General features: G+C 41.4%; 1 protein-coding gene across 1 annotated transcript in view; it reads left to right on the top strand.

Moving 5' to 3' along the window:
* The window catches only part of phka2 (phosphorylase kinase, alpha 2 (liver)), a 26,722-nt gene extending 10,030 nt beyond the window's left edge, over nucleotides 1-16,692 (top strand). Inside the window, exons 6-31 of the mRNA XM_037690269.1 lie at nucleotides 280-360; nucleotides 460-558; nucleotides 645-791; nucleotides 883-936; nucleotides 2,021-2,143; nucleotides 2,490-2,585; nucleotides 4,160-4,267; nucleotides 4,370-4,448; nucleotides 4,610-4,744; nucleotides 4,824-4,933; nucleotides 5,011-5,155; nucleotides 6,513-6,591; nucleotides 6,683-6,822; nucleotides 6,907-7,080; nucleotides 7,298-7,407; nucleotides 7,484-7,620; nucleotides 7,713-7,875; nucleotides 9,776-9,855; nucleotides 9,925-10,003; nucleotides 10,077-10,206; nucleotides 10,284-10,385; nucleotides 11,415-11,533; nucleotides 12,350-12,403; nucleotides 14,645-14,878; nucleotides 14,943-15,143; nucleotides 16,359-16,692. Of these exons, the coding sequence (XP_037546197.1) occupies nucleotides 280-360; nucleotides 460-558; nucleotides 645-791; nucleotides 883-936; nucleotides 2,021-2,143; nucleotides 2,490-2,585; nucleotides 4,160-4,267; nucleotides 4,370-4,448; nucleotides 4,610-4,744; nucleotides 4,824-4,933; nucleotides 5,011-5,155; nucleotides 6,513-6,591; nucleotides 6,683-6,822; nucleotides 6,907-7,080; nucleotides 7,298-7,407; nucleotides 7,484-7,620; nucleotides 7,713-7,875; nucleotides 9,776-9,855; nucleotides 9,925-10,003; nucleotides 10,077-10,206; nucleotides 10,284-10,385; nucleotides 11,415-11,533; nucleotides 12,350-12,403; nucleotides 14,645-14,878; nucleotides 14,943-15,143; nucleotides 16,359-16,532 (3,153 nt within the window). The 3' untranslated portion in view covers nucleotides 16,533-16,692. The remainder of the gene's footprint in view (nucleotides 1-279; nucleotides 361-459; nucleotides 559-644; nucleotides 792-882; nucleotides 937-2,020; nucleotides 2,144-2,489; nucleotides 2,586-4,159; nucleotides 4,268-4,369; nucleotides 4,449-4,609; nucleotides 4,745-4,823; nucleotides 4,934-5,010; nucleotides 5,156-6,512; nucleotides 6,592-6,682; nucleotides 6,823-6,906; nucleotides 7,081-7,297; nucleotides 7,408-7,483; nucleotides 7,621-7,712; nucleotides 7,876-9,775; nucleotides 9,856-9,924; nucleotides 10,004-10,076; nucleotides 10,207-10,283; nucleotides 10,386-11,414; nucleotides 11,534-12,349; nucleotides 12,404-14,644; nucleotides 14,879-14,942; nucleotides 15,144-16,358) is intronic.
* The last annotated feature ends 195 nt before the right edge of the window (nucleotides 16,693-16,887 follow it).

Genomic DNA, 16,887 nt, shown 5'->3' with positions numbered 1-16,887 from the left:
TACATCAATACATCATTACATACATCAATACATCAAAACATACATCAGTACATCAATACATACATCAATACATACATCAATACATCAGTACATCAATACATACATCAATACATACATCAATACATCAATACATACATCAATACTTCAATACATACATCAATACATCAATACATACATCAATACATCAATACATACATCAATACATCAATACATACATACATCTATCAATACATATATCAATACATACATCTGTATGATTTTTTTTTTTCACCTGTGCAGGATTATGGGATGTGGGAGCGAGGCGACAAAACCAACCAGGGAATCCCGGAGCTCAATGGCAGTTCTGTAGGGATGGCTAAGGTACTGTTCCTCTCAGCATTCATATAAATTCATATTAATCTTACCGCTTTCAACAGAAGTAAAGATTCACAATCTGTGAGTACGGATGGATGTTTGCAGGCAGCTCTGGAGGCCATCGATGAGCTGGATCTGTTCGGCGTTCGAGGAGGACCAAAGTCTGTCATCCATGTTCTGCCTGATGAAGTGGAGCACTGTCAGGTACTGCCAGCCCTCCCTCCAGATGGCTCCACATCAGCTCTGCTCCTCGTTCATGTCCTCACCACGTATTTTTATGTCCTCCTCAGGCCATCCTGTGCTCCATGTTACCGAGAGCCTCCACATCCAAGGAGATCGACGCCGGTCTCCTGTCTGTCATCTCCTTTCCCGCCTTCGCGGTGGAGGATGCAGACCTGGTGGCCATCACCAAGTCAGAGATTATAAGCAAACTGCAGGTGAAGTCTAAGCAAGAGGAACATTTACAGCTCCGTGTTCGGTAATTTAATCTGCTCTTTGAAGTTTTTTAATTCGTCGGTTTGTTTTCAGGGTCGCTATGGCTGCTGCCGCTTCATCAGAGACGGATATCATTGTCCTAAAGAGGTAAGAAGGCTGAATGATAGCTGGAATTGACTGAAGAAGCTGTGTTCTTAGAGCTCAAAGAGCAATAGCTATAATGACTAATATGAGCAAAATGCTAGCTTCAAGCTAAAAGCAGCACATAGTTAGCTATAAGCCAAAAAGAACAAATGGCTTGCTTAAAGCTAAAATTAGCAAGCACAAGCTACAAACAATAACCAGCAAAAAGATGGCTAAAAGCAAAATAAGGCAAAAGTTTAGTTAAAAGCTTAAAGTAGTTGATTGTTAACTAAATGCTAAAGCTAGAAAAAGGCTAGTTTAAAGCTAAAAGTTGCAAATGGCTAGCTTAAAGTAGCAGAATGCTAGCTAAAGCTAAAAATGGTAAAAAGCTAAGTAAAATAGTAACAAAAGTTTAGCTAAAAGCTGAAAGTAGCAAACTGATGGCTGTTGCTAAAAATAGTAAATGGCTAGCTACAAGTAGCAAAAGTCTTGTTAAAAGCTAAAATTAGTCGATTGTTAGCTAAAGACTTAAAGTAGCAAAATGCTAGCTTATGGCTAAAATTAGCAGTACGTTGGCTATGGCTAATGCCTAAAATAGGAAAAGGCTAGAACAAAACTAAAAGTAGCAAAAAGCTATCTAAGCTAAAAGTGTCATGAAGATATTTGTAAATAATAATGAACTGAACGTTTTGAATTATGAATGTTTAAAAATATACAGAAAAGTAACATCTACAGAAAAACAATGGTGGCAATGCTAACTCAGCATTCTACATTTGAAACTAAAATCCTGCTTTTATAACGAAAAATGAAATAATTTAAAACATTTTGGTCAAACATCAAAAATCATGTGACAGGAACGCTCAGAATCTGTGTTGGAGATGACTCTCAGCTACCACATCTAATTTTAGCTAAAACTAACAGAGTTAGAGCCGTGTTTGTGATCGTTAAAGTCGATTAGCTGTGGCGACCATCTTGAACTAGGTGGACATCAAAAATAAATCTGTTGTACATGTACACAACAACCAAAGTAAAAATCGATGTTATAGTATTTTTACGTATTGTGGTATTTAAGCAGTGAAGTCTGAGGTTCTGCTCGTTGTATCACCAGGACCCGACCCGACTCCACTACGATCCGGCAGAACTCAAACTGTTCGAGAACATCGAGTGTGAGTGGCCCGTGTTCTGGACTTACCTCATCCTGGACGGGATCTTTGCTGGAGATCATGTGCAGGTGGAACAACAGAACACACCGGTCCATTTGGGTTCTTCTGACTTCATTTGAACAGATAAAAAAAAAACATTTTCCACATAAACATAAATATTGTCTATTTTTTATTCTAGTGAAAAATTAATTTCTATGTTTATGAAAAACAATCTTTTGTTTCACTTCATATGAAACTTGAGTTTATTTAAGACGATAAACACATATAAATGTTTGATTATTGTTTGTTTGTTCAAAATGTAGTGAATAAATAAATGTATGGGCAGATGGATGAATGTATCATATTAACCGGTTGGTGGTGTCTCCGTGTTAATAAATAACTTTAATAACTAAATAATTAATGTATGCTCTGCAGGTTGAGGAGTACCGGGAGGCCCTGGAAGGTGTTTTAATTCGAGGGAAGAACGGCATCAAACTGTTGCCCGAACTTTACGTTGTTCCCCCTGACAAGGTACCCACTGACTCCCCTAAACACCAGTAATACTAAATATCAGATACTAAATCCTACAAAAGAGCGTTTATCAAAGAAATACTTACAAACGACTTACAGGCGGTTGGAATGACGTGTTAGGGCTCATTTTCTGGTTGGAGGTGTTGAAATCTGCAGACTTCAGCTAAAAACAGTCCATTTTACCTGCTTCAACGCTCAGACCCAGATACGTCAACAGGTTGTTTCTTTTGCAAAAGCAGTTTCAGATTTTGAGCATCAGAACCCTCAAAAAGTATAAGGTAGCAACATCAGTATGCCAATAGATGGTGTGTTACTCTGGGTGTTCTCTGGAAATGCAGCAGTTCTGAGATGTTTGTCCTAGTAGGGACATGTAGCTCTGAGATGTTTTCTTCTTTTTTGCGTGCATGCTGCCATATTCCCCTCAGTTTATTTTTACTCCTTGTAAGTTGTGTGAGAAGAAGTGAGGCTGGACGAAATAAATGCTGCAAAGTCTCACCACACCAGAACCCTGTGTCTGGTGCCTCTGTCTCCTCATGGAACACGCCTCACCCATCACCCCCAAAACACAAGGCAGAGTACCCGAGGTGTCTTCTACAAGACGCAGATGCACAGAGGGATAAACTGGGTTACATAAGCTTTGCCTTGAGCTTGACGCCGGTGCAATTTGCCCACAGTTAAATCTTTATTTTTTGTGTGTTAAAGAGGAAAATCTGCCCAAATTTATGCTAATAACTGCCAGGGCAAAAAAAGTGTCCTGTTTCAAAGCTCAGCGCTGTTTGAAACATGCGTTTAGCATCAGTTATGTTATTTTCTGTTCTCCAGTCTCATCATGACTCGCGTCGACTCTATTCACGTCGACACGCTCTCGGTTGTTTTTTGATCTAACTCAGTGCAGCGCTTCAGTAAGGGTGGGAACACCATCATGTGGCTGCCCAAAATGTATTTTCAAGACAAACACAATGCAGCACCGTGGAAATGGGTGAAATAAAATCACAAACACTCATCCTCGGTTTCCTGAAGTGTCGTGACAGTCAAGGCCACCTTCCTTCCCTCTATTAGTCAGAGCCGTAAATCAAGTCCATTTCGAGTCTGAATCCTGTCCTTCCTCATAGCCTCACAGTGTTGCCAGTTTATTGGATGTATCATATAGACTTTTACAAAGTAAAAACGAATGCTGCATTTGGAGTTTTTAAAAATGGTGGGTTTGATTGTTGTGAAGGAAACTATCTCATGATTGACATCACTCTCTGGCCAATCAGTTTCCTTCAGTCTGCTGACGTCACATCTTCAGCTGGACTCGGATCACTTGGCTTCCTAGGTCCTAAGAACCAAACAGAAAGTGGGTTGGACCACCCAATGGAAAGACTGAACTCAAGGTCGAGCCAATGAGAAAAAGCCGATATTTACCTCCTGAGAGCTACAAACTTTGTAGTTCTTCAGGAGGAGGAACAGAAGAAGAGGAGCAATCTGCTGCACTGCTGATTGCACTGAGGTGGAGGAAGTAGCTGCGAATGATGAGCTGAAGGTGGAGAAGAAAACTCATGCTAACTTCATTTTTATTGTTCGTCCCACAGGTGGAAGAGGAGTACAGCAACCCTCACAGCGTGGACAGAGTGGCCATGGGTCAGCTTCCACACATGTGGGGGCAGTCGCTCTACATTTTAGGCTGTCTTCTGGCTGAGGTAGGGAAAAGCTGTTGTCTAACACAAATAAATACGTATGCCATCATTTCCATAAACATGCTGTAGATATAATGTTCTGTTCCTTTTTTGTGTGTTTTTAAGGGATTTTTAGCTGCGGGAGAGGTTGATCCTCTCAACAGGAGATTTTCCACACACTTCAAACCAGATGTTGTGGTACAAGGTTGGCAGTCAGATCGGAAAAAAAAAAAGTTTCTCTTCTCTGAAACCTTCAGCTCAAATCTGAGCACTTTATAAATGAGTTCTTGTGTTTAACACCAATTTTTATTTAAAACATGCGCTGTAGAGGGCAGGGCACGACGTTTGATTTTGTTTGTTTGGCAGTTTGTGTCCTCGCGGAGTCGAAGGAGATCCAGGAGTTGTTAAGAGACCTTGGGATTGCGGTCCAGACGATATCAGAAGTTCTGCCCATCAGGGTCATGCCTGCTCGCATCCTGAGCCACGTCTACGTCAGACTCGGTATTCAACACTTTTCGGTTTAGCAAAACGCTGCACGTTTCTGTAAAGTGGGAGTTTAAAACTGATGCCGCCTTCACAGGAAACTGCAAGAAGCTGAATCTGAGCGGGAGGCCCCACAGACACATCGGAGTCCTGGGAACATCCAAGTTCTACGAGATCAGAAATCGATCCTACATTTTCACCCCTCAGGTGAGATATTCAGAACCACAATGACTTTTGATAATAATGATGAGGAGTGGGTAATATTTTGTGTTCTCTGTGCTCAGTTTCTGGATCAGCATCACTTCTACCTGGCCCTGGACAACCAGATGATCGTGGAGATGTTACGAACGGAGCTGGCCTACCTGTCTTCCTGCTGGAGGATGACGGGACGGCCCACTTTGACCTTTCCCATCACTCGCAGCATGCTGGGTATGAAGGCTCCTGAAGCATCTGCTCCATTTATTTTATAATCTGCATTCACTTTATTAGAGTTGATTGTTACCAGCTGATCAGCCAATCACACGGCAGTGACTCGGTGCGTTTAGGAATCCAGTGAAGACGACCTGCTGGAGTTAAAGCGGGCATCAGAACAGGGATAAAAGGGAATTTAAGTGATTTTGAACTTGGCGTCGTCGTTGGTCTTCATGTTAGAGAAACTACTGATCTGCTGGGATTTTCACCTCAACAATCTGTAGAGTTTATAGAGAACCGTCTGAAAATGAGAAAATATCCAGCGAGCAGAAGCTTTGTGGACGAAAATGAATCGTTGATGTCAGAGGTCAGGCTGGTTGGAGATGGAAGGAAACCAACAGCAGCTCAAGAAGCCACTGGTTCAACAGAGTCTGCAGAACACCATCTCTGAACGCACGACAGATGGACTGCAGCTACAGAAGTCCACACTGGTACCACTTCCTGTAAGCTAAGAGCAGGAAACTGAGGCTCACTAACCCCCCCGGACAATAAGAGATGGGACAAATATCTCCTGATCTTGAGTCTGGATTCACTGGGCACAAACAGCCTTCACGGTCACCAGATCTCAGTTCAATCCAGAACTTTTGGGATGTGGTGGAACCGGAGATTTTCATCATGGATATTCAGCTGGTACATCTGCAGCAGCAGTGTGATGCTAATATTATGCTAACATGTCAACATGAACCAAAGTCTCTGAGGAACGTTTGCAACACCATGTTGAAGGATTAAGGCAGAGACAAGACAGGTCCAACCCGGTACCAGCATTGTCGACCTAGTAAAGTGGTTGAAGTGTGTAAAGTTCTGCTTTTAGAAAATTACAACCCAAAATAATTTTCAGTGAGTTAATTAGAGAAAGCTCAAAGATGTACGAACAGCGTTCGGCACGTCTATGAGGGTTCCTTCACTGAGCTGGGAATTAATCTTTTAGTTATTTTGTATTTTTTGTTGCTGTTAGAATAAAGTTCTGTTCATTTTAGATCTTGGTTCTGCTGGAGGTTTTTTTTTCTTTTTAAAAGGGAGTTTTTCCTTTCCACTGTTGCCTTTGTGCTTGCTCGGGATGAGAGACTGCAACAAATTGAAGATTCAACGAGTCTGCTGCTTCCTCAGATAAAGAATTTTACTAATTGGCTTTTCTATGTATGTGAATGTTTCTGTAAAGTGTTGTGATTTGGCACTATATAAATAAACTGAACTGAATAGATCACAGACTTCAGTTCTTGAAGTTTCAATGTGTAAAACTGACAATAATTTTGTTTAGTAAATTAAAGGTGATAACCAATTAAATGTTAATTAGATTCCATTTCTTTTCTCTCAGTTGAAGATGGAGATGCTGTAGATCCCTGCATCGTATCAACTCTGAGGAAACTGCAGGACGGCTACTTTGCAGGAGCGAGGTTTGACATTTGTCCGTAAACTAAACCAAACTCCTGTTTAAACCTTAGTCCTGATTTTTACGTGGGTTCTGTTTGTGTTGGGACACCACAGGGTGCAGATGTCGGACCTCTCCAATGTTCAGACCACTTCTTTCCACACTCGCCTCACCTTCCTGGATGAAGACAACGATGACCTGTTTGACGACATGGAGGAGGAAGACAACGAGTTCAACCCCTCTGACCTCCCCGATGGTGAGCTAGAACAGCTCTGGTCAGTTTTAGGTTTTATTGGTTTGCTATGTTTGATTTAAATTTGGAGTTTGTGTTTTTATTCAGAGGGCTCTAAGGACGTGTTTGACCAGTACCTCACGCAGATCCTCCACAGCACCACCTCCTCCAAACGCCACCTTCCTCCCATCCAGAGGGGGCAGCACCATGTCTTCAGTCCTGAGCACACCACCAGAGACATCCTGTCTTTCATGGCTCAGGTCCAGGGCCTAAAAATGCCCAGTGAGTTTTACAGAATGCAGTAAATCAACTAAAGTCTGAGTCAGGCCAGATAAAGCTCAAGAACGCAGACATGATGCCTAAAATTTGGCAGTTATGTAAAATAAATTAGGTTAAATTAGGGAATTAAGTCCTCAAATGATCAAGTTGATCAAAACCTTAGTGTAAATGTTTGCTTCTATATTAGTGCTGTGTATTTAAACGTGTGGGTGTATTTCAGAGTCCTCCTTGTATCTACCGGTGACTCCGGTCATGAGCAAGCACCGCAAATCTCTTAACCTTCTTGTAGCTCCTCATCCTCCTCCTGGACCACAGGCCTTGCAGCCCAAGGTAGAAGATGTGTTTTTATTTTCTGGTCTTCGGACAGCTCTGAGCGTGTCTCTAACTCTCACACCTCCCTCTGCAGCACCTGAGCATTTCGGACCTGCACCTGCCACGAGACTCTCAGGGGAACACGGACTTTGCAGCGCTGGTGAAGCAGCTGAAGGAGTGTCCCACTCTGCAGGACCAAGCTGATATCCTCTACATTTTTTATGTTTTAAAGTACGCAAAGATACACAAAACTCCAACCCACCTGAACTGAACCGGGCTTCTTCGTGTAATTTGCTGTCCTGTGCTTTTGTGCTCTTGAACAGAGGAGCTGATTGGGTGGTGGAGTTGTCGGGCCCGGGTCAGGGTGGGGTCACCGTGCGTTCACTGTTGGAGGAGCTGTACATCCAGGCTGGAGCCTGCAAAGAGTGGGGGCTCATCAGATACATCTCTGGTGTTCTGCGCAAGAGAGTGGAGGTCCTCGCCGAGGTCAGTGACACATGAGCAAATAGGAGGCCAAATTATTACAGACTGACTGTTTTAGTTTTAAACTAATGAGATACATGTCATTAACTTAACAACGGAGTTAGATCAGCCTGATGAACTTCCACAGATACAAAACAAACAAAACTCCATGTATAAACATTTAAAAACAGGAAAAAGTGCTGAACACATCAAGGTTTGAGGCGGCTGGACCCAAAGATGCAGACTGACTCCAGATTTAATCAAAACAAGACACGTGCAGCTCATCGTACTCCCGTCGACACACTACCATACAGCAATCTATTGCAGTGGCCTGGACAAGCAAAGACCCTGTTTTAACTTTGACCTTGATTTGTGACCTTGACCTTGGAGCTGGGGTGATGAAAACTGCAAGCAGCTCTTCATCTAGTGATGATGCATGAAGTAACTTTAATAAAATTATTTTTAGCGGATCAGAGGTTTTGGGCCGGACAAGAAAGTTTACAGATGTGCGGAGACTACCGCGATATGTCCGCCTTTCGATGGGCGTATAACAAAACTAAACTTTGTGTTAACAAGAAACAAAAAACGCTGCACAATAAAAAACAAAAAATCAAATAAAATTAAGATAATATGGTGATGGTCTCAAGTAAAACATCACTCCTCTTTTTCACCGTCATCGTGATGCTCCAGTATGGGAGTGTCTTGTTCCGAGTGACGTGCGACAGAGCGGGAGGTGGATTCATGGATTGGGGCCTCCTCAGTAATGAGGGTATTGCCTCTGTCAGTCGTGGTGAAGAAAGATCTGAGTCTAAAGGTAAAGCTCTGGGTTTACTGGTCTGTTCCAACCCTCACCTGTCATGAGGTTTTGAATCAGGACCAGAAGAACCAGATCCTGGATCCAAGCAGCTGAACTGATCTTCCTTTGTGTGTGTGCGTGTGTGTCTCAGCCTTAGAGATAGGAGGAGTGCCGCCATCCGGGGGGAGCTCGGAGAAGAGCTGCTGCTCCTCTGCATGAAAGGAGTCAGTTGAGGAGGTTCATCTGATCAGGATGCCTCCGTTACACCATATTCTGTGACCACCGTATATTGTGACCGTAGGAGGCACTTTTGCATTTTTGCACCATACTTTGCAATATCTGATAAACGCTATCAAATTCTGTGACTGTCTATATTTTCATAATAGTCATGATATTAGTGGTCAGATGTTACTTTTTACTCCTTAGAGGAAGTAGAGAGTCAGCAGAAACAGTTTGGCTCAAGTATTTAATATTTTTCTATAAGTTACAGTGTGGTCACACTATCTGATAAACACTATCATATTCTGTGACCGTCTATATTTTCATAATAGTCATGATATTAGTGATCAGATTTAACTTTTTATTCTTTGGAGGAAGGAGAGTCAGCCTCTTCCTCCAAAGAATAAAAATTAACATCTGCCCAATAAAATCACAAATTTTATGGAAATATAGACGGTCACAGAATGATAGTGTTTATCGGGTATTTCAAAGTATGGTGTAAAAAAGCAATAGCGCCTCCTATGGTCACAATATACGGTGGTCACAGAATATGGTGTAACACCTCCCTGTGGAGGTTGTCCAGGCCTCCCACTGGGAGGAGAGTGACCCTTGGTCAGACCCAGAATTTGCCTCCACAACCCGACTTCATTTAAGATGTAGAAAATTAGATGCTCACAACAATCCTATGTACATTTTAGCCTTTAGCATTTCAGCTACATTTTTCTAAATCAGCTTTAGGATACTGGGGATCCAGCTGATGGCCATATTCATTATTTGTTTTGATCTGCTCTTTACGTTACGTTACTGATAATGGAGTTGTGTTTGAAACTACGCCTGTGTGAACGATCAGTGCTCAGTCCAAATAAAAGGAATGGGATGATGTGAATGATTTTTCTGGCTTCCTCTCAGGCGTGCACAGACCTGATCTCCCATCACAAGCAGCTGACTGTAGGCCTGCCGCCTGAACCACGAGAACAAGTGATCACGATGTAAGATGTCCCGCTGCCTCAGCGTTTGTTTTTGGACACTTGGATGAATGTGGTTGTGTTTCTCTGCAGGCCTCTTCCTCCAGAAGAGCTGAACACTCTGATTTATGAAGCCAGCGGTCAGGATATCAGCATAGCTGTTCTTACGCAGGTAAACCTTCAAACTTTTACCTCTGTTAGACTCTGGTCTTCTTCTGTGTGACCCGTTTGTGTTGGTCCTACAGGAAATTATGGTCTACCTGGCCATGTACGTGCGCTCGCAGCCCGCTCTGTTCGGAGACATGCTCCGCCTCCGAATTGGACTCATCATGCAGGTGATGGCCACGGAGCTGGCTCGCAGCCTGCACTGTTCTGGTAGGACGATACAAAGCCTTAAAGAATTGTTCAAGTGGAACCGAACGGTGGAAATAACAACCATGTGATGATTGTAGGGGAGGAGGCGTCTGAGAGTTTGATGAGCCTGAGTCCGTTCGACATGAAGAACCTGCTGCATCACATCCTCAGCGGCAAAGAGTTCGGAGTCGAGAGAAGCAGTGAGTTTTTACGCTTTTAACAGCGAAATGAGAATCCACTGGTGTTAGGACTCAACTCTGAGTTAGAGCCATTCTTGTCCTAAAGTCGTTTAATAAGACTAAATACCTTTGGCAGCCATCTTTAAATGGTTTTATCCCAAAAGTCTAGGCAGTTGCAGATGTACAGTTACAGTCGTGGAGGTCAAAGCAGATACAGGAAACAGCTCACTGATAACTGGTCGGCTTGACTGAAACTCACACAGTATGTCATATTTATGCTGTTATATTGTTATTAATGTAACATTACTATGTTATATTCAGCCGTTTCCTCATCGGGGTCTCCACAGTGAGTCCTCCTTCTCTGTCCTCTGTATCTGTCCTCACTCCAGCTCCCTCCATGTCCTCTCTAACTGTATCCATGTACAGTATATCTTCTTCGTCTTTTTCCTGGCAGCTGTATTTCTAACATCTTTCTACCAATATACCCACTGTCCCTCCCCTGGACATGTCCAAACCATCTCAGTCTGTCCTCTCTAACTTTATCTCCCAGTTGTTCAACCTGTGCTGTACCTCTGATGATCTCATTCCTAACCTTATCCATCCTTGTCACTCCTAAGGAGAACCTCAACATCTTCATTTCTGCTACTTCCAGATCTTTCTCCTGTCTTTTTGTCCATGTCTCCGTCTCCAGACCATACGACATAGCTGGTCTCAAATTTAGTGCTTGGAAACAAATGGTCCTGATTTAACCTTCACAGAATCGTGGCTGTGGTAGCTTCCGGCGTAAAGCCCCTAACCAAAGATTTCATGTGCGTTCCCGACCCCTGCAGGAAGGAGCAGCTGAAAGAAAAACAACTGTTCCTCACTAACGACTTGGGAACATTTTATTCTGGGAGAATGGCGTTCATATTTCCCTGATGGTGGAGAAAGTGAAGACAAGCGTCGGCTGTTTTAGATTTTTAAATATAACAATAAGCCACAGTTCAGGTGTGAGAACTGGAGTGAAATACTTGAAGTGTTTTCATTTCTGTTCTTTGATTTGTCCGTCAGTGCGTCCGATCCAGTCCACCGCAACCAGTCCTGCAATCTCCATCCATGAGCTGGGTCACACTGGAGCCACCAAGACTGAGCGCACAGGAATCCACAGGTTAAAGAGCGAGATCAAGCAGGTGCGAGGCTTCTCACCTCATCTAGTCTCATCCACTCTTCTCATCTTGTTTTCTTATCTTACCTCATTTAGTTTCATTATCTTGTTTCAATTCTTCAAATCTCATTTTGTCTCGTTTTGTTTCATTTGATCGAACCTCATCTCATTTATATTCTTATCTTATCTCTTACATCATTTCTTTTGATCTCTTATCAACTTGTCTCATCTCTTTCACCTTATCTAATTTTGTGTTTTCTCATATTTTCAAATCTCAGCTTCCTATTTTTTACCTTTTCTTTCCTGTATTATTTCGTCACTTCTGATCACCTCTTATTTCATTTTACGTGCTCTGTTTTTCTTGTCTCACTTGACGTTGTGTGATTGACGTTGTTCTTGTTCTGATTGCAGCTGGACGGCTCTCGACCGATCAGCGTGGGTTGGCTTTGATAACATTTAGCATGTTTCTAACTTCGGCCTAAACAGCCAAACCGCCGCCGGCTAAACTGTGTTTTTCAAACCGCTCTCTGGCTGTTAACATCATGTTTAGCTCAGCGCTCTCCTCCACAGCTGGAGCAACTTTCATCACATTATCCGTAGGACAACATGCTTTGTGCCTCTCGGTGAATACATCCATCCATAAAGTGCTTTTTGTAGAAGAGCATTAGACATAAAATCACTTTTCTTCAAAGTGTTTCAGCTCTTTGACCTAGACATTAAGCTGCTCCATGTTAGCATTTTTTCATGTATTGGGTTTTATTTTATTCAAATGCTCTTCCTTTTCAAACGTCTTCTGTATGTACACGTCTCTAAATGTCCTCTGTCCATGTCCCATGTGTAGATCTTCAGTGGCGGTCATTCCTTGAGTAGCAATGTCACTTCCCCTCGCTCAACGGTAAAACCTCTCATCTCAGCTGCAGCTTGTTCTGTTTGTTGTGATCAACATGAAGACTGTAGCATAAACCACAAGCAAATTGGTGCTTAAAGAATTTGTACCACATTTTGTGATTTCCAGTTACAGCCAGAAGTTTTCATCCACTCACGAGCATGAATGATATATCAAATTCAGCCTTTTAAATGTTTATTTTAACCGTTTTTGTCTTGAATCTACAAGAAACTTTGAAAAAAAAAATCTGGATGCAAAAGTTTGGGCTTTCTGTCATTCAGATCTCCAAAATAATGTGAAGTAAATGCCAGAGTTTATGAAAACTTCTGCCTGACAAGACAAAAACTTAATCCAACTGATTTTTCACGTTGAAGGTTAAGGATGGCATTGCCGTTAAAAAGACCCAAAAAACTGGAAAAAATACTTTTTCTGTACAAATTCAGCATAAATACTGAGAGTTGCTGAAATTTACTGAAGAGGCCTGAACCAAGTAGTTAAAGCTAAAAGAAGCAAAAGACTAGCTTACTCACAAGTAGTAAAACATGCTATAAGTTGCAAAAAGCTAGCAAAAATAGCACAAAAACGCTAAAGTACCAAAGACTCCGTAAAATTATTAAATGCTAGACAGAAAATTAACAAAAGGCCAACCGAGAAACTAAGAGACGAAACGTTTCTACATTTTTTTGTTGTTTTGCTTTGTTTTGTTTTTTTGAATGTCCAGAGACTTTTTTTAGATTTTTCTACCTGGATTATTGAGCATGCATCAGGATATTAAAACCTAAAGTTAGCAAAAAGCTACTGCCAAGAGGCAAAAAAGCTTGGTAGGCTAAAAGTAACAAAAGGCTAGCTATAGTGTAAAATAGAATTTAGCTAGCTGTTGGCAAAAGGTTAGTTATACAAGTATGACTTTAGTTAAAAGGTAAAAATAGCAAAAAGCTATTTAAATGAAAAAGCTACAAGATTAAAGTAGCAAAAGGCTAGATAAAAGTAGCAAAAGGCTAGCTAAAAGTGTAGGTACCGAATCCTATCTAAAAATACCGACGGCTAGCCAAAAGATAATAAAAAGGCAATTTAAATAAAAAGGCAATTTAAAGTAGCCAAAGTTTAGTTAAAAGTTAAAATTAGTAAAATGCTAGCTAAAAGCTAAAAGTAGCAAAAGGATAAATAAAAGCTGAATGTAGCAAAAGGCTACCTAAAAAAAAAAAATCAAAAAGCTAAATAGTAGTTAAAAGTAGTAAAAGGCTAGCTTAAGGGTAAACGTAGAATTTAGCTAGGTTATAGCTAGCTAGTAGCAAAAGGTTAGTTAAAATGTAGCAAAAAGCTAAATTAAATCTAAAGGTTACTAAAACTAAAGACTAAAGGTAAAACTAGCAAAAGACTAGCTAAAAGCTCAAGTATCAAACTACCTAAAAATACTGACAGCAAGGATAATAGTAACAAAAGGCAAGTTAAAGTAGCCAAAGTCTATTTAAATAGTAAAAGGCTAGCTAAAAGCTAAATGTAGCAAAATGCTAATTAAATATATTAAAGACTAGCTAAAATTTAAATGTAAAAGATTAGCGTGAAGTCAAAAGTAGTTTGGCTAGCTGATAGCTAAAACAAGCAGAAAGTCATCCAACAGCTAAATTTAGCAAAACAGTAATTTGAAGCTAAAAGTAGTATATGAAGGCTAAATCAGAGCCTGTGGTTCTGGCAGATTTTAAAGAGTATGTTTTTGAGGAATCAAATAGATCTCAATGTATTTTATGGTAAAATGTTTGTAAACAAAGTTCAATACTTTAAAAAGTACAAAAGATTCAAAAATCAAAAGTTACAGCAGCCACCTCTGTAAAGATCTGAACGTTTTGATGTAGGAAACCAACAAAATAAATGGTGCCGACTCAGATTTAATCTTTCATCAAGTTGTAGTTCTGTTATTTAAATAAAATTAAAAACATTATTTTCCCATCAGAGGAAACAATAACAGTCTAAATATTCAGATTTTCTTCTGTTGATATTAAAAATGGTGAACACTGCCAGCCTTCTCCTTAGAGGACTAACACGATGTCATGATCTGCATGAGTCACTGCACGAGGAGTGACGGTCATTTAAACAACGTTTTTCCGACTCGTGAACATGTTTCTGTCACTAATCTTTTCAGTGCACCGAATGCGTCTCCACCAATCAAATCTGGGAACTGCGGTGGTTCTAACATAAACCACAGCTGCGTGGGGAAACGGATTTAATGCTGCCAATGTTTCCTTACGACAGCGCTGCAGCAGCCCCTCCACCCCCAGCGGCATACTGTCCCCCGTGGGTCACGGTCCAGGAGACGGCCACTTCCACTGGGAGGAGAAGCAGGGCCAGTGGCTGAGGCGGCGCCGACTGGACGGAGCCATCAACAGAGTCCCCATGGGTTTCTACCAGAAGGTGTGGAAGATCCTGCAGAAGTGCCACGGCCTGTCGCTCGACGGATACGTCTTACCGTCCTCCACCACGAGAGAGGTGAAGCCGACGCCTCCGAGCTCGTTAGAGTTTACCTCTGGGTCTAACTCTTGTTTCTGTGCAGATGACAGCAGGGGAGATCAAGTTTGCAGTGCAGGTGGAGTCTGTCCTGAACCACGTCCCTCAGCCCGAGTACCGGCAGCTGCTGGTGGAGACCATCATGGTCCTGGGCCTGGTGGCGGACGTAGACGTGGACAACATCGGAGGAATCATCCACGTGGATCGAATTTTACATTTGGCCAACGACCTTTTCCTCAACGATCAGGTACCTCTGCTGACCTGAATGACTGCTGAGAAAAGGCTAAAGCAGCTGAAATGATACATTTCAAGCAAGCAGAGGAGAGAAAAAGCCAAAAATGCAGCGAAAAGCTAAATTTATTAAAAATGCATTTAAAAGCTAAAACTAACAAAAGGATATCTAAAAGGTTCAAACCACCCAAATGAGATAAAAGCTAAATGTAGCAAGACAAAATCTTAAGTAACAAAACTGTGGAGAAAATTAGGAAAACAGTGGCTAAAATGTAAAAATAGGAATCGGTTTCTAAAAGTGAAATCTATTTTTTTTTTTTAAAGTATAGCTAACAACAAAAATGAGTAAAATAAGAAAAAAGCTCAAATTAAAAAAGTTACAATAAAAAAAAAAATCTGAAAGTTAAATTTATTAAAACTGTAGCTAAAAGCTAAAATTAACAAAACTAGCTTAAAGTGGCATCACGGTGGTGCAGTTGGTAGAGCTGCTGCCTCTCAAGAGAGCAGGTCGCTAGATCAAATCCCAGCTGGGGGCCTTTCTGGGTGGAGTTTGCATGTTCTCTCCGTGCATACGTGAGTTTTCTCCGGGTACTCCGGTTTCCTCCCACAGACCAAAAACATTCATGTTATGATTGGTGACTAATTGTCTCTAGGTGAGAGTGAGAGAGTGAATGGTTGTTTGTCTCATTTGTCTCTGTGTCCCTGTGATGGACTGGAGACCTGTCCAGGGTGTCCCCCGCCACTCCCACGGTGACTGCTGGATATGGGCACCAGTGACCCTAAAAGAAGATGCGGGTAAAGTAAGTGGGTGGATGGATGGAGGGACGGATTGATGGATTTTCAAATCACCCAAATGAGATAAAAGCTAAAATAAGCAACAGCAGCTAACAGTAGCTAAAAGTTGGAGGCAGTTTGCCAACTTCAGAGTACGGTCTCGACGTGTTCCTGTCGAGACAATATTAAATAGGAAATAAAATAGAAATTACAAAAAGGAGTTATTTTTAGTGGGACTATTAGTTCATTAAACAATTTGGCAGGGTGTGTGGTTGTCATGACGACCTTAAAGACCCACCTGCGTGAACATTTTGTTCTGCTACAGTTTGAACAATCTAAACGTGGTTATTTCTCTTTAGATTTTGTTCTTGGACATTTTTTGTTTCAGGGTTTTCTTCAGAAATGTTCTGTGCCTGTGCGCGCTCGTTAAAGTTGATTAATCTGTCCCAATCTCCAGAAATCCCTCAGTGCCAGCGATTATTTCCTGGAGAAGGACCCGGCCACCGGGATCTGCACCTTTTTTTACGACAGCGCCCCGAGCGGCAGCTACGGCACCATGACGTACCTCTCCAAGGCGGTGACCACGTACGTGCAGGACTTCCTGCCCGGCTCCAGCTGCCTGATGCAGTGAAGAAGAAAACTTTCATCACGTTGGACTTATTCTGACTTCTGAATGTTCTGCTGCAGCATCCCAGATTCAGCAGCTTTTTATTTTGTCGTCAGTCTGCCGTTTAAATATTTATTAACTTAAGTTTGACAGTGTTTAAATTTAAATGTGTAAAGACACGAGCCCAGCTGTGCACTTTTAAAAATACTTATGAGCAGTTTGGTTTCTAATTTATTTAATGTATCAGATTATTTAAAATCGGTGAACATTCAGAGATTGTAAGGATTTATCCAAGTTATTAAGTTTATTTTAAAAACAGTAATTCTATTTTTTAAAAACTTTAATTTATTGATAATGCACTGAATTAGCTAATATGTTT

The sequence above is a fragment of the Nematolebias whitei genome, chromosome 2 (genome assembly GCF_014905685.2).
Source record: "Nematolebias whitei isolate Nwh7 chromosome 2, NemWhi1, whole genome shotgun sequence".
In the NCBI taxonomy this organism is placed as follows: Eukaryota; Metazoa; Chordata; class Actinopteri; order Cyprinodontiformes; family Rivulidae; genus Nematolebias; species Nematolebias whitei.
Note: the sequence above shows the minus strand (reverse complement) of the source record. Positions and strands in the feature narration are given on the sequence as shown.